The 15783-nt window shown below is 51.8% G+C and overlaps 2 protein-coding genes across 3 annotated transcripts; both read right to left on the reverse strand.

Moving 5' to 3' along the window:
• Positions 1-3516: 3516 nt before the first annotated feature.
• Positions 3517-4961, reverse strand: LOC124681446 (homeobox-leucine zipper protein HOX20-like). Of its 2 annotated transcripts, none has more exons than XM_047216373.1 (3): positions 4567-4961; positions 4138-4478; positions 3517-4039 (listed from the first exon to the last, which is right to left on the reverse strand). In XM_047216373.1, the coding sequence occupies exons 1-3, from the start codon at positions 4625-4627 to the stop codon at positions 3653-3655; spliced, it is 789 nt and encodes a 262-aa protein (XP_047072329.1). In that variant the 5' UTR covers positions 4628-4961; the 3' UTR covers positions 3517-3652. The 2 variants fall into 2 exon arrangements, with proteins under 2 accessions (XP_047072329.1, XP_047072323.1); XM_047216367.1 differs by having other exon boundaries at positions 4138-4481.
• A 459-nt stretch (positions 4962-5420) lies between these two features.
• LOC124666628 (dicarboxylate transporter 2.1, chloroplastic-like) lies at positions 5421-13957 on the reverse strand. The gene is made up of 4 exons (XM_047203995.1): positions 13179-13957; positions 7267-7580; positions 6263-6711; positions 5421-5836 (listed from the first exon to the last, which is right to left on the reverse strand). Exons 1-4 carry the CDS (start codon positions 13953-13955, stop codon positions 5721-5723), a joined length of 1656 nt encoding a protein of 551 aa, XP_047059951.1. The 5' UTR covers positions 13956-13957; the 3' UTR covers positions 5421-5720.
• Between the last annotated feature and the right edge of the window lie 1826 nt (positions 13958-15783).

The raw sequence follows: 15783 nt of genomic DNA on the forward strand, positions 1-15783 counted from the left end.
CATAGTCCAGGGGTAGACTACTCACACATCACACCGGAGGCGACCATGGCGGCGTAGAGTCCTCCGGGAGATGATTCCCCTCTCCGGCGGGGTGCGGAGAGCGATCTCTGGATCCCCGAGATGGGATCGGCGGCGGCGGCGTCTCCGGAAGGTTTTCCGTATCGTGGTTCTCGGTGCGGGGGTTTCGTCACGGAGGCTATTTGTAGGCGGAAGGGCAGGTCAAGAGGCGGCACGGGGGCCCCACACCACGGGGCCGCGCGGCCAAGGGGGGCCGCGCCGCCCTAGGGTGTGGCCCCCTCGTCGCCCCTCTTCGTCTCTCCTTCGGACTTCGGAAGCTTCGTGGAAAAATAGGCCCCCGGGCTTTGATTTCGTCCAATTCCGAGAATATTTCCTTACTAGGATTTCTGAAACCAAAAACAGCAGAAACGACAATCGGCACTTCGGCATCTTGTTAATAGGTTAGTTCCAGAAAATGCACGAATATGACATAAAGTGTGCATAAAACATGTAGATAACATCAATAATGTGGCATGGAACATAAGAAATTATCGATACGTCGGAGACGTATCAGCGTGCTCGAGATTAGCGTCATTGATGAACTCCCGCTACTCCTCCTTCAACGTCCGGAACCGTTGCGCGTTCAACGATGTCAGGATCGCCGCCTGCTCCGGGTCGGGGGGTTCCTGAGGCTGCTCACCCCACTGTGCCGCCTCCTCCGCCGCCTCAGCTTCCGCATCAGCGAAGTAGGCCTCGCGCCACACCGCGAACCTTGGGTCTATGTCGTCGTCGGAGCTGTTGTCCGCGTCGGGCTCCGGCTGCGGTGGTGGTGGTGGTGGCAACGCACGACCGTTGAGGCCCAGCATTGAGTACGTCGTCTTCAGACGGCGCGGCATTTTGAGGTGGAGAGGAGATAATGGCGCGGTGGCGGTGGTGGAGATGACAGGATAGCACCGCGGTGGTGGACGGCGTCCGTACTATATAGCGGCAACAACTGCCCGCATTAACGGCGACGTACGCGACTGGACACCGTGTGGCCAGTCGCTGCCGTCGTGGCCGCTTCGGTTTGCGCGCGAGAGACCATTAAATGCCGATGACCAACCTTCCCGCGTCGCGGCCGATGCGAACCGCTGCGTCCTGTCGCTGACAAGGCGCCCCCACCCGCGAAAACCGTCGTTCCGCGAGGCGCCGGCGCGCCCGATTCACGCCCTTGGTCAAGGGGCCGGCACGGGGTTGCCGGCGATTCTATTGGGCTCGAAAATTGGCCGGCGCCGTTTGGGGCGCGCCGGTGCGAGTCCATTTTCGCTCCCGAGCCCCAAATTGCTATCGGGACCGCTATAGGAGCCGTCGGTGGAGATGCTCTGAGTGGTGGTGTGATTTGTTTGGTGTCAAACTGTCACCCCACCACATCCCCTCTATGGACGAAAAAAATACTTCCTCTATCCACTTTTGGTGAGCCAAAGGGAGTACTACCGAAGGCATAACTTTGATTTGTATTTTATTTTTATTGGAGCTGTTGGGAAATGTATTGAAGGCCCGAGTAATGATGCTATTATGTAGTAATTTCAAATCAAACCAGCACCACCTAGCCGCCCCCTCCCCCTGGGTCCTCCCCCGCCACCGCCGGTGGATGCCCCGGGCAAAGCCCGTGCGGTGGCCGGTGGCGGCGGGTCTTCTCCCCGTAGCGACGATGCAAGTTCCTCTTTCGATGACGCCGGCCGAGCCCAAGCGGGCGTTCGTTGGTGCGGGTGATGCCGGCCGCGCCCAAGCGGGCGTCGGTGCGGGCGAGGCCGACCGCGGCCAAGCGTCCGTTGGTGCGGTGAGGCCGGCCGCGCTCACGCAGGCGGCGGTGCGATTGGGCACCGGGGTGGCGGCCCCGGGCTCCGGTGGCGGTGGCCGAAGAAGTTAGGATGCTGCTCGGCGCGGACGGCGTTGGCGCCGGTGAGAACGGCCTCGCCCAAGCGGGCGTCGGTGGCGGAAGTGGGACGGGACGCGGCGGCTCGGGCCGATGGAGGTCGGCAGCTGCGGCGATCTAGCGTGCTGCTTTGCGCCCGGCCACGCGGGCTCGATTGGGGCGGATCTGGGCAGCCCGGGCCGCGGCCTTTCCGTGGTGGCGCGATGCTCTTCTCCGGCTGCTTCCAGTCATGGTGGAGCGGATGGCCAAGCGGTCCTTGCTCTAGATCCAGGGCCTAGCGGCTGAGGCGGTTGCGGTGCCGCCTGGCCGACGGCCGGAAGTAGGTGCGGTGCACATAGACTCTCGGTTGCCGGCGGGGGTGCTGGTCATGAAGGCGTCTTTTGATGGTGCTCCGGCGAGGTATGTGGAGCGGTTGGGTGTGATCGAGGTGTGCCGGGAACTCGGAGTTCCGGCGAGATGCGCGATTCTCCGAATGAAAATCTTGCTCGACTTCCGTCGGTCTCGGTGACGACGTCATCGTTGGGTGTCGTTCGCCTTGTTGAAGGCGTCACTGAGGAGATCGTGCACCTCTCCCACTCTTGGTTCTTGTCTTTGGGTGAAAACCTAAATTCACTTGTCGGGTTGGCGATGGCGGCATCCTCGATGTCGCGACTTCGTTGGAAGCATCGTTTTGGAGACTTAGTACTGATGGGAGCACCTGGACTGTGGTCAAGCGGTTGGCCGGGCACTATCAATGGGGGACGTTCTTGGAGTCTGTGGTGATCGTGGGGTTGCCTCTTCGTGGCGATAGCAAAAGCACTCTCGACATGCAGACGGTGTAGTCATGTTTTCCGCCCTCTCAAGACCGAAGCGGCACATGCCACCTCCCTTCGGTTATGTCTTCTCTCTCTGGTGTTGTTGAAGCCGACGAACAAGCTCGTGGCAATTGTGATCGATGCGACATGATTGGAGTGACCTTGGTGATGTTGCAATGAAGTCGAAGTCGTCGCATCGTAAGCACGATGGATGATGTTCGGTGACGCTGCTTGCCCCGGTGGTGTGCTTTTCTGTTTGTTTCGCTCCTAGCCTTCCTGGCGTCCTTTATGTCTAGCGGTGCTTTTGTTGATGTAAAGGTTTTCGTTTGGTTTTCCGAGCAGTTTTTGGTCTCTGTACCTTTTTTTGCTGCTCTCCTGCTGTTATTAAAAAAAAAAAACTGTCTCTCGTTCAGGTAAAAAAAAAAGAGTTGGACGATTGTTGCGGAAATTGTTCTCAGCCACGCAAGAGCAGCAAGGGTAGAACGGGGAACCAGAAACCTGGCAGCTAGCTCTGCCTTGTGGACACCGTGAATCGCTATCAGCAACTGGCCAGCTTTTCACGTGGCACCGGGACCACCGACAGCGACACTGTTCTTCCAGCGGCCAGCGCCTTTGCTTGCTTCCTCCACACTACTCCTTTCCCACTGTCGTTTTCCCTTCTTTTCCTTCCAATCTCCATCCTACTTTTGCACAATTTCCCTAATCTCTCATCAACTTTTCTTTCCTCTCAGTCCGGGTTTGGGTTCACAACAAATGCCGAAATACCATTTCCAGCTTGCGCTTGAGCACAGTTCTACGGGAAAGGCAGAATAGCAAGAAAATACAAGGTTCATTTTTCTAATTTCAGCAAAACTGCGGAAACCACCTCGCTGAATTCTTATTCGCCCCCAGGTACATTGTTCCTCCCTGGCTGCTACCTGCTACCCTGCTACGGTGCTACCTCAGCTCAGTGCAAAGTCCACTGCTCCGTGGGCTCCGTCCACCACGGCAGCGACGGCGGCTGCTCGTCGGCGAAGAAGCCCCCGCACGCCGCGTCGTCGTCGCCCAGGAACGCGGCCTCGTCGTCCTCCACCTTCAGCAGCTGATGCCCGTCGAAGAGCCCCTCGCCCTGGAGCACAGCTGCCCCCGGCACCACCGGCTCCGCTGGCGCCGCCCTGGCCTGCTGCTTGCCGGGCGTCAGCTCCGCGTCGTTCAGCACCTCGCTGGAGTCGCTCTCGGACGAGCCCTGCGCCGCCGCGGGCTCGACGCCGGACGCCGCCTGGTCCTCCTTCGCCGTCGAGAAGCTCGCCGCAGCGCCGACGTCGTCCCCGAGCTTCGCCTTCAGCTCCTTGATCTGCCCGGAATGACCAGCCAAACATCACACTCATTGCACAGATTTTCGCGCTCGTAGGGTGTTTCTAGGAAGCTTGAGACAACGATCTAGCTAGCTACCTCGGCGAGGAGGCCGTCCTTGTCGCGGCGGAGGGCGTCGTGGTCGGCGCGGAGCGCGTCGAAGGACTGGCGGAGCGCGGCGTAGTCGCGCTCGAGCTGCTTGGTCTTCCAGCGCGCGCGGCGGTTCTGGAACCAGACGGAGACCTGGCGGGGCTGCAGGCCGAGGTCGCGCGCCAGCCGCTCCTTGTGCTCCGGATCCAGCCGGGTGTCCTTCTCGAAGCTCCGCTCCAGCGCGCGCACCTGCTCCCCGTTCAGCCGGCGCTTCTTCTCCCCTGCGCCTCCGCCGTACATCGCGGTGTCCTCGTCCAGATCCTCCTCCACCCCCACGCCACCAAAATCATCTTCTTCGAAAACAAACAGCCCCACATCAGACCAAACCTCATAGCTCAGTAAGCAACATCGCCCAAAAATGAAGAAAAGATTACATACCACTGCAAACCACCGGAAGAAGGGCGGGACTGCCGCCGCCGTTCGCGCTGCGTCTCCTCATGGCCAACCTTGTTCTCAGACTCAGAGTCGCCAAGGAAAAAGAGGGGGTATGATCCGAGAGCTAAGGATATTGTGGAGGAACTAATAAGATTTTATCAGGTGAGAGGTGACCGGGGGAAGGGGGATGGGGAGAGGCGGGTGTGCCTCCGCTGATTCTTCTGCTGCCCAAGAATCGCCACCATGGTTGCGCTCTGCTCCGTCTCCGACCAAATCGTCTCCTAGGACAGTAGAGAAGTGCTCAGTGGAATCTCCATGGTCTGTGGGCGCTCGTGGAGAGACTGGAGGAGAGTGGCGAGTGGGGTTTTTTCCTTTGGTTGTTCCCCTTTCTATTTCCAGTCTCCTCTGGGAGCATGGGAGGTCTATTTTCCTTTTCGTGAATTATATATCTACGTTGGATTTGTTGTCTGAAAATTAATTAATTCTACAGTACATCGATTTCACCAATTTTTTCATATACAGATATAAAGAAGCGTTGGTTCATCGACTGAAAGCTAACAAACTGTTCTCAGGCGGCTGAAATTTATCAAAACCGTATTATGAAAACATGGCCCTCTCTATGCAATATCCAATTAATATAACAGTGAAACATACTATTACATGATAAATTTAGTAATGTTAATTTGCGGTTGCAGATGTTTATAGAACTCCCTCCGTCTCATGAAACTTGTATTAACTTTGGATGTATTTAAACACTATTTAGCATCTAGTTACACTCAGATTTGGATAAAGACAAGTTTCATGGGACAGATGGAGTATAAAACATGACATGCCCTACGCAATATGCACAAAGAAAATGCAAAGTTCAGGGTCAAAACTCGCCCCTCGACACACTGGATTTAGTTATACAAAATGGAGATACAAGACAATTAACAACCTATGTGAACCCTCATACAGTAATATTTTAGCCTATCAAAAAGTCTTATAATTTGGAGTGAAGGAAATAATATTTTACAAATAGCATGTTCACAAATTCGAATGATGAACAGTGCTCTTTTATTATACAATCCACCAAACACCTCTTAAGAAAGATGAGCCGACGGTTTACTTGCGAACCAAAGAACAATTTTCGTCAACATACACTGCAGGAGGCACCCTCAGTAAAGACCCAGGAATTTCCACCAAAAAGTACCAACTACTCCCCAAATCAAAGCGTTAATGGCCGCTGCTGTAATCCCCAGCTTGAATACATCAGGAAGGTCAACATACCCAGCTGCAGTGCAAAAAAAAACACTGATTTAGTCAAAATCCTAATATGGGAAACCTAAAGTTAAATAAACAAAGTTATCTCCGCAAATGTATGTATTTGTGCATTTACTTGTTAAAGCTCTATATTAGATGCTCCATCTGGAACGGCAATCTTTTAAAATATGATGGTGGTTTATACATACACTAACACTACCCTTACCTAGTGAATTAGTTTTGCCAAGATGTGTACATTAAAATACACATTCCAAACAAACAACTCCAAATATATAAAAAAATGGTTTTGTCAAGATGTGTACACTAAAATACCAAACTGAACACATATTAGGTGGTGATTATTCGGAGGCAGAGACATTAAACGGATGGGCATGGAGCATAAAGTGCTTGTGAACGAGAACAAATTTGAATCCGAGTAGGTGGAAAGTAAAATTACCTCCATAGTATAATGCAGACTGTCCACTACTATAATGTGTTAGTGCACCAAAGAGATTTGAATTGTACGTCAAAGCAAGTGCTGAGAGTATAGCGGGAACACCAGCTGCTAGGTGCATGGCAAGGAATGCCGCGTATAGAGCTCCAACATGTGCAGTTTGGCTTGCAAATAGATAGTGAATAAAGAAATAGGAGGCCTGAAGAACACCAAATGCTGCAGGCCAACTCAATGAGAAAGATTGGAGAACCTTTGCAACACAATTTGACATCCACGAGACAATCCCGACGTTAGTGAGCTGCCCCGCCATTCCAACTAGAATGGCAAACCAAGCTAAGGTGTCCCATGCAGACTTTTCATTCAAGCAATCATCCCAGTTCAGCACCCCAAGCAGAAGTAGAATAGAGAGCCCAATCATTGCAGCAACAACACTGGACACACCAATAACATCCCTGTAGAACAAGTTGTGTAACAGTTAATACAGAAGCCATATTTTGAACACTTCAGCATTTTTGAAGAACTTCCATTGGCGTTTTAGTTTCCTATTTAGATTTTATTTTCGTCATACTGCCTCTTAACTCTTAAGATAACATGTACTAAAACCCATACTATATGGAAAGTAACTGTAAATAAAGATTTCATGCGCAATCCAGCTTCCGAGATGGAACAAATTTTGGTGCCATAATGATAAAAGTTCGTCACAACTGAATAAGTCACCCAGGGGCTTACTCGCTAGCATCACCCATGGTGGGCTAGAAAGCTATCATGAATATCTTTATTAAATAGTATCCTGCTATGTATCTCTCTTATTTTGATAGTTTTATACAACTACTAAGTCTGCACGCACCAGCTAGATCATGTGATGTGTGTGTATTGTGTAATGCAATTGAGAGAAGCAGCTAGATAGGGCTCATGAGAATGCTACACTGAAAGATAAATCATAAAAAAAAAATTCTAGCAGGTCAACTCATGCAGAGAAATAATTTAGTCGAGATACAGAATCTTACCCGAAAATCCAAAGTGAGACTGCAAGAAGCATTGTAGCAACCATTACCCATTCATTTTTTGTCACTGGGCCCATTTTCTCCAGTTTTTTAGCAGCTAATGCAGGGGCTTCAGGAGTGTCCTTTATTTCAGGAGGGAATATTTTGTATAGCAAATAAGGTGTTGCTAGGAGGGAAATGATGGCAGGCAAACTAGCAACCTTGAACCATGTTATCCATGGGCTTACAATCTTGACACCAGCCTCCTCCGCTAACTTCATGCACAAGAGATTTTGGGCAGCAGCGGTTAGGAAGAGAGCACTCGAGTTGCCAGATGCCTGTCAAGAAGCCGAAACCAACACAATACTGTCATTGGTAGTTTCAATAAAATCTACACTGGTTAAGAAGAGAACACATACTATCAAAATAGAGAGAAAAATTATGCATGTTGAGACACTAGAAACAGCACCTGGTAAGTTTCTATAGAGTATAGTTTTTTCATATCGTGTACCAGCGAGTTGCAATGGATCACAAAGAAACAGCACCAGCACTTACAAACTTAAAAGAGAACAATGCATATTTCCTTGCATACGAGAATTGTTGGTTGCCGATGGTTTACTTTGAAAACTTAGACTTTGCTAAATCATCGGCATAATATATGTCCAGGGCTCCAGGCTTCAAGCATGAGATGCTACTTGGATACACCACTACTTGGTTTTGATCTTTAGTATTTGCCACATTATCATTATTCGATCATTACAAACAGTGTATATATCGTTATGCTGCACTTACTAATATGGTTATGAATGCACCAAAGTGTTCATTCCATGAAATATTAGGTAGGTGGGAATTTCGTGCAGATCCAGTCCAGGCAAAGAGCGGTGATCATTACAAAAATTACACCTTCAAGACCTCCAGCCATCTATTATTTCCAGTAAATTCTCCAGCCACACAAGATTGTTCATTGTCTCCCTTCAAGTAACCAACAATGCACCTATATAAAGTATAAACTCCATAGATATCTTGACAACTGTATCCTGTTATCAACTGATCGTATCCTCTACTCAGACGAGCTCTACAACCAACCTTTATGTATTAACATCAAAGAGGATAGAATCACACCCTCGGCGAGGAACTTTTAAGGTATTATCCAATATAATACTCAAACACAGGCTTGAACCAACAATGACGAGTGCCGAATCCAAGCATCTTTGCAGAACTCTTAATCAATTTATTGTAAAATAATAGACCCCACACCCATAACCAGTTGCACAATACCGGTACAGTCTACATGTATCAAGTTCTGACTAAGCCACAGCGTTCAACGCAGATAGCTATCCCTAGCTTGCTGGAAAAATGTGATGCAACCCATATCTTGTACTCCCTCCATTCACTAATGTAAGACCTTTTAGCTTTTCTCGTAAATGCACGTATCTAGACGTGTTTTAGTGTTTAGTTTCACTCATTTTGGTCCGCATCTAGTCCAATTGAAATATCTAAAATGCCTTACATTAGTGAATGGAGGAAGTAGTAATTGTCTAATTGATACAGATTGTTAGACTAGACTTAGTCCAGCATTGCTTATCCTCTTAGTCAATGTTTCTCTGCATGTACTGCACGTTCACCGTGCACTTAGCTAGGATCTCTCTAACCACCACGACTCTCTCTCGCTCTCTTGCTGTATATTGTAATTTGTTTCAGATCAATAAAGTGTGTTGCAATAGTTACTTCTGTTCCCTGTTTACATGGTATCAGACTCTCCCTAAACCTCTCCGATCCTACTATGACGGGCACCGCCCCAGCCGCCGGCGCGGCCACCTCTGGCACCACCAGCGCGGGCACCTCCGCCGCCATCAGCCCTTCCCTCTCCACCACCATTAACCCAACCTTCCGCGCCCCCACCCCTCGCCATTCTTCCTTCACCCTATCCACCATATCCCTCCGCGGCCAGCCTGAAGACGTCCTGGACCGGTTCTTACGCGCTCTGGCGAGACCGCGTGGAGATGAAGCTCGCCATCTACCAAGTCCTTGACCACGTCGCCAACCCTGCCGATCCGGAGTGGCTCTCCCTCGACTTCATTGACAAGGGATGGATCTACGACCTCATCACGCCTGAGCTCCGCACCGCCGTCTCCTCCCTGGGCGCCACCGCCTGCACCATCTGGGTGGCCATAGAGACCCTCTTCCGCAACAACGGTCTAGCCCGCGCCATGATGCTCTCCGACGAGTTCCACAACACCAAGCAGCTCGAGAACCCTCTCAGCGTCTACATCGGTAAGCTCAAGGCCATCTCAGACGAACTCCGTGACCTAGGGTAACCTCTGAAGACCCATGCACTTCTTCAACTCGTCCGTGGCCTCCACGAGACCGTAGGGAAGTACATCCAGACCGAGGCCGCCACCCTCTTCTTCGCCGCCGGATGAGAAGATGCAGGGCAAGGACCCTGGTGCGGCCTCCTCCTCCACGGCCTTCATCACGTATCCGCGTCCGCCCGCTCCGTCCGGCAACCATGGCTCCTTCGGCGCGCAAAACTCTCCTTCACCGAATCAAGGCCACCAGAAGCGGAAGAGGTTCAGCAACCACGGCGGCTACCCAACAGCTCTGCCCCCAACTCGGCACGCCCTTGGACAGGCATGGTCCAGGCCTGGCCTGTCACCTTCACCGCGCGCCGAGTTGGGGGCGGAGGTGTTAGGGTAGCCGCCGTGGTTGTTGAACCTCTTGCGCTTCTGGTGGCCTTGATTCGGTGAAGGAGAGTTCTGCGCGCCGAACGAGCCATGGCCACCATGGTTGCCGAACGGAGCGGGCGGACGCAGGTACGTGATGAAGGCCATGGAGGAGGAGGCCGCACCAGGGGCCTTGCCCTGCATCTTCTCATCCATGGAGAGCTTGTCCACCGCGGCGGCGAAGGAGAGGGTGGCGGCCTCGGTCTGGATGTACTTCTCGACGGTCTCGTGGCGTTCGTGGAGGCCACGGACGAGCTGAAGAAGAAGTGCATGGGTCTCCAGAGGATACCCTAGGTCAAGGAGTTCGTCTGAGATGGCCTTGAGCTTACCGATGTAGACGCTGAGAGGTTTCTCGAGCTGCTTGGTGTTGCGGAACTCGTCGGAGAGCATCATGGCGCGGGCCAGACCGTTGTTGCGGAAGAGGGTCTCTATGGCCACCCAGTGCGGGCGGTGGCGCCCAGGGAGGAGACGGCGGTGCGGAGCTCATGCGTGAATCCATCCCTTGACGATGAAGTCGAGGGAGAGCCACTCCGGATCGGCAGGGTTGGCGACGTGGTCGAGGACTTGGTAGATGGCGAGCTTCATCTCCACGCGGTCTCGCCAGAGCGCGTAAGAACCACGCTGTAGGTCCAGGACGTCTTCAGGCTGGCCGCGGAGGGATATGGTGGATAGGGTGAAGGAAGAATGGCGAGGGGTGGGGGTGCGGAAGGTTGGGTTAATGGTGGTGGAGAGGGAAGGGCTGGTGGCGGCGGAGGTGCCCGCACTGGTGGTGCCAGAGGTGGCAGCGCCGGCGGCTAGAGCGGTGCCCATCATAGTAGGATCGGAGAGGTTTAGGGAGAGTCTGATACCATGTAAACAGGGAACAGAAGTAACTATTGCAACACACTTTATTGATCTGAAACAGATTACAATATATAGGCTCGTACAAGAGAGAGCGAGAGAGAGTCGTGGTGGACTTTAGTTCCCAAACCTACCGGCGCTAATATCGTCAGTGCCAAATGGGTGTATCACCACAAATATCACTTTGACGGTTCCTTAGCTCGCTACAAGGCTAGATGGGTCGTCCACGGCTTTTCTCAGGAACACGGAATCGACTACGATGAGACTTTTAGCCCTGTCGTCTAACCAAGCACCATCCGCATAGCTCTCTCCCTTGTCGTCTCATCTCGGTGGCCAATCCACCAACTTGACATCAAAAAATGCCTTTTTACACGGCAATCTTTCTTCTGAGACCGTCTATTGCAGAGGCGGAGCTATGTACAAGTCAGTGGGGCCACCGCCCCCTCAACTTTTTGAGAATTACTGAAGGATTTTTTTTACAAGGCTTAGAAGAGAAAAATTTTAGCACTTTGCCCCCACCCCCCCAAATATTGATATTTTGTGTTTCCCCCCCCCCCCCCAATAATTTTTGGCAACCTCCGCCACTGGTCTATTGCCAGCAGTTTCGAAGATCCATCTCATCCTTCTCATGTTTGCCTTCTCAAGAAGTCTCTACGGTCTCAAGCAGGCTCCCCGCACTTGGTTCACTCGCTTCGCCCTCTATGCCTCCTCGATTGGTTTTGTCGCCTCAAAGTCCGACGCCTCCTTATTTATCCTTCGCACTCATGAGCACACCGCCTACCTCCTCTTATACGTCGACGACATCGTTCTCACCGCCTCCTCACCCACTCTTCTTTCTCACATTATCTCCAAGCTCAGCTGAATTCTCCATGACCGATTTAGGCCCTCTCAGCCATTTTCTCGGCATTGCCGTCACTCAATCTTCCTCGGGTCTCCATCTCTCTCAACGTCAGTATTCTCTCGACATCATTCATCGTGCTGCCATGGATGATTGTAATCCCGCCAAAACCCCAATTGATTCTGGTTCCAAATTATCTGCTTCTGACGGTGATCTTCTTGATAATCCTACTCTCTACCGCAGTCTCGTTGGCGCTCTCCAATATCTGACCCTCACACGTCCTGAGATTGCCTATGCACTTCATCAAGCCTGTCTCTTCATGCATGCTCCACGTTCTTCCCATCACAACCTCGTCAAACGCATCATTCGCTACATCAAGGGTACTCTTGATCATGGCACTCACATTATTCCCTCTTCCACCTCTTCCTTAGTCGCCTTTCCCGATGCCAATTGGGCCGGCTGCCCAGACACTCGCCGTTCCACCACCGGTTTCTGCGTCTTCTTAGGGGTCAATCTAATCTCTTGGTCTGCCAAAAGCCAAACAACAGTGTCCAGATCTAGTGCTGAAGCAGAATATCGTGTTGTTGCTCATGTTGTTGCAGAATGTTGTTGGATCTGTCAGTTTTTGCAGGAACTCCATCAGCCCGTGGACAAGTCGACCGTCGTCTACAGCGACAATGTTTCAGCGGTCTACCTTTCCGGTAATCCAGTTCAGCACGAGCGCACGAAGCACATCGAGATTGACATTCATTTTGTCAGGGACAAGGTTCAGGTTGGCGAAGTACGGGTTCTACATGTACCGACCACTTCTCAGTTTGCGGACATCTTCACCAAGGGATTGGCAACCACACCATTTCTTGAGTTTCGCTCCAGTCTCACCGTTCGTGAAGCTACCATCGACACTGAGCGCGCGCGGGGGGGGGGGTAGACTAGACTTAGTCCAGCATTGCTTATCCTCTTAGTCAATGTTTATCTGCATGTATGTTCACCGTGCACTTAGCTAGGATCTCTCTAACCACCACCACTCTCTCTCGCTCTCTCTTTCTGATCAATAAAGTGTGTTGCAATAGTTACTTCTGTTCCCTATTTACACAGATTACACATGTTCTCCAGCAATTTCAGAGGAAAGGCATCTTCATGTAAAAAAAAATACACCAGAAGACATGCTTCCAGATGCATACAGGACGCAAACATAACTCTTAATTTGGTAGCCACTAGTAAGACAGCAAATTCCGCGTAAGCATTATAATCTCCTGAGTTTAGTAATAAAAAGAACAAACAAACATCCTACTCTCATGTTCTGCATATGGACAACCCATGTGACGCAAATGTAATATAGAGATACAATGCAATTTTACTTAGTCCAGTACGATAAGAAAAACAGAACAGGCTCTTAGCGCTGAGGGCATATGACGGATTTCCCTATGTGGAGCAAAACTTGTAAGCATTTGGGAAAAATGCACCCAGTGATTCATATGTAGTAACTTAAATTCGTAATTAAAATGCAGCATAAGTTCAAGTATATTGTTGTTTACCTGCAGCTGAGACTGCACAAGGTAGGCGCCGAGCTTCTTGGCTGATGGATCATTGGGCTTGCTGCCGGCCGATAGCGACAGCGACTTGACAATGGGGAGGAACACACCTCCAGCCCTGGCCGTGGTGCTGGGCATGGCCGGCGCGATGCATGCTTCGCTGATGGTGAGACCGTACGACAGGCCCAGAGTGCTCCCACCCAGCCACTTGACGAAGTAGGTGGCGACGCGGTCGCCGAGGCCGGTCTTGACGAACCCGCGCGCGAAGAAGAAGGAGATGACGATGAGCCAGATGACCTCGTTGGTGAAGGCCCCGAAGGCCGCCGCGAAGGGGAGCGTCCGCGTGGCGACGGTGGCGGTGAGGCCGAGGAATGCCCACGCGCCGACGGGGAGCGGGCCGAGGACGAGCCCCGCGATGGTGGAGAGGAAGATGGAGAGGAGCTGCCACGCCTGCGGGGTCACCTCCGCGGGCCGCGGCGCCAGGAATTGGACGGCGAGGCCGACTCCGACGGAGAGGATGAGGGGGAGTAGCTTCGCGCCGGCCGAGGGCGCGGCGGAGGCGGCCGGCTCGGGGGTCGCGGCTTGGGCGGCGGACGCGGAGGCGAGGAGAGGGTGGAGGTGGCGGCGAGGGGTGGGGGAGAGGTGGGGGGAGATGGGTCGGGAGAGGGATAGAGTGCTGGGGGAGGGCTGGAGCTGAAGATGGCGGCGGCGGAGGTGGTTGTGAGGGGTGGGGAGGGGGAGAGCCGGGCGGTGCGAGACCGCGAGGCGGAGGCGCTCCATTGGCGGCCGGCTGTGCGCGGCGGCGGCGCGGCGAGCGGCCGAGCGGGAGGAAGCGGGGGTCGGGTACTGGTGGCTGGCTGCGGCCTTCGGAGAGCTACGGGTGAGATTAGTTTGGTTTATACGGGAAAGGCCTGGTCCCGTTAGGGTTCAACTGACAGGTGGGACCAGCGCTCGATTGCAGACGTTGGCCCGCCATGTCGGCGTCCTAGTGTGTGTTTGACGCTGACAGCGTGTGGTGTGGTGCTGTTTCTCTTGTGTTTTGCTTCTTGTCGAGTGTATGTATTTTATAGTCTTGGATGCGAATCTGTGCTTTTGTGTTCACGGATCACACATTCTTGTTTCTGGGGATCGGATGTGGGACCGGGTGGCCAGATCGGGATCGTCAGGTTGTGGCTCTGCTGTCTAGCTTGAGCTTGTAGATCCATGTGTCGACGAAGTGGCAGTACGGCTGCCGTCTGATAAGGATTGTATGGTTGAGACTTCATATGAGCACCATATTATCATATAGCAGTATTGCCTCCCTCCCTCGTAAACTCTTTCTATTGCAGCGCCTATGGGTTTTGGAGGTTGACGGGGTTGACCGGATCTTGCAAGAGCTCCTTCTTCAATAAGCTCGATGGCTTCCCCTATCGAGACCACGCGGTTGCAGATCCTCTTGTTTCATGTCGTCGAGGTGATGGTGAAGAAGGATGAGGACTTCGGATTGTGTGTGAGTACGAACATAGTTGTTGTTTTTTCCGTCTTAGAGCATCTCCAACATTATTTGTATTTTGGCCTCCAATTGCTAAAAACTATTTTTCGCATGCTCCAGCAACATTGCTATAACTGATCTCCCCCCCCCCCCCCCCCCCTAGAAAAAAAATGATCCTTCCTAATCCTATATTTGCTTGGTTTGTTGTCATAGATGGAGCAGTCACTTGCTATACTTTCCAAAACCGACACGAGGAGGGGGGACAACTGCGCTTGGTGAAGCTTCCTTCGATCCCTCCTTGGAGTATGCCATAGAGGGTACCTCACGGCGTGTAGAGAGAGAGGTGGGCGTAAGGTAGGGAGCTATCGGGATGGTGAGGCACAAGTTACCTAGCTTCGGATCCTGCAATGGTGGCAAGAACCTATTGTTGCTATAATTCACTATTAGGACAAAAGTACACGATTACAATGGTGAGATTTTGTCTCTAAGATTGAGTGCCTCAAGGGCTCACGGGATTCAGCTTATAAAAACGTCATGATAGGATAACATGGAGAAGTCCTAGTCGGAAACTACGAGGTTTATCATAACGTGGGCTACTTCTTGTCATGCATGTAGAGAATTTCGCCTGGCGTAATTCGTATGGATCCTCCTAGCTTCATATGGACCGGACTCTCCACCTTGATCAGTCAGCAATTGGGTCGCTCGGTTAGGCCATAGGCCCAACCACCATCTATGGGTTACTCGGACTTGGCAGAATAAAACTGCATCATGGTTATACTCGTTTAGCATATCCCCAACACTAGTCCCCCGGATTTCTTGAAGATCCACGTGTTCCTTCGCCTAGCTCAGATCAAACATTTTTTCCATCTTGTATCTTCGGAAGCGGTCAACAAAGAATCTCGAAGGACTCCCAAAAATCATAATTTATGCCTAGCTTCTAGGCGGAACTTTGTCTTCTTCTTCATAACTAGCTCCAACGACTACATTCGTGGAATATTCCTTCAAACAACCACTTCACGGAATTTGCATGTCTTCTGTTGAAAGTTACCGTGATCTTACCCATAATCTAGGATGAAATTTTCGCTCCGCCTAAATCGGCACTAGATAAGGTAGTTCAAACGGTAAAATGGTTCATGG

Source organism: Lolium rigidum, chromosome 1, assembly GCF_022539505.1.
Source record: "Lolium rigidum isolate FL_2022 chromosome 1, APGP_CSIRO_Lrig_0.1, whole genome shotgun sequence".
Taxonomy (NCBI): Eukaryota; Viridiplantae; Streptophyta; class Magnoliopsida; order Poales; family Poaceae; genus Lolium; species Lolium rigidum.

Coding starts and splice junctions, on each gene's coding strand:
- LOC124681446 (XM_047216367.1), bottom strand. CDS start 4,627: ATGAGGAGACGCAGCGCGAACGGCGGCGGCAGTCCCGCCCTTCTTCCG. Junction 4,482..4,566: donor TCTTCCGGTGGTTTGCAGTG/GTATGTAATCTT, acceptor TTGTTTTCGAAG/AAGATGATTTTGGTGGCGTG. Junction 4,040..4,137: donor AGGACGGCCTCCTCGCCGAG/GTAGCTAGCTAG, acceptor CATTCCGGGCAG/ATCAAGGAGCTGAAGGCGAA.
- LOC124666628 (XM_047203995.1), bottom strand. CDS start 13,955: ATGGAGCGCCTCCGCCTCGCGGTCTCGCACCGCCCGGCTCTCCCCCTC. Junction 7,581..13,178: donor TTGTGCAGTCTCAGCTGCAG/GTAAACAACAAT, acceptor GCTTCTTGACAG/GCATCTGGCAACTCGAGTGC. Junction 5,837..6,262: donor GTCTGCATTATACTATGGAG/GTAATTTTACTT, acceptor TTTGCACTGCAG/CTGGGTATGTTGACCTTCCT.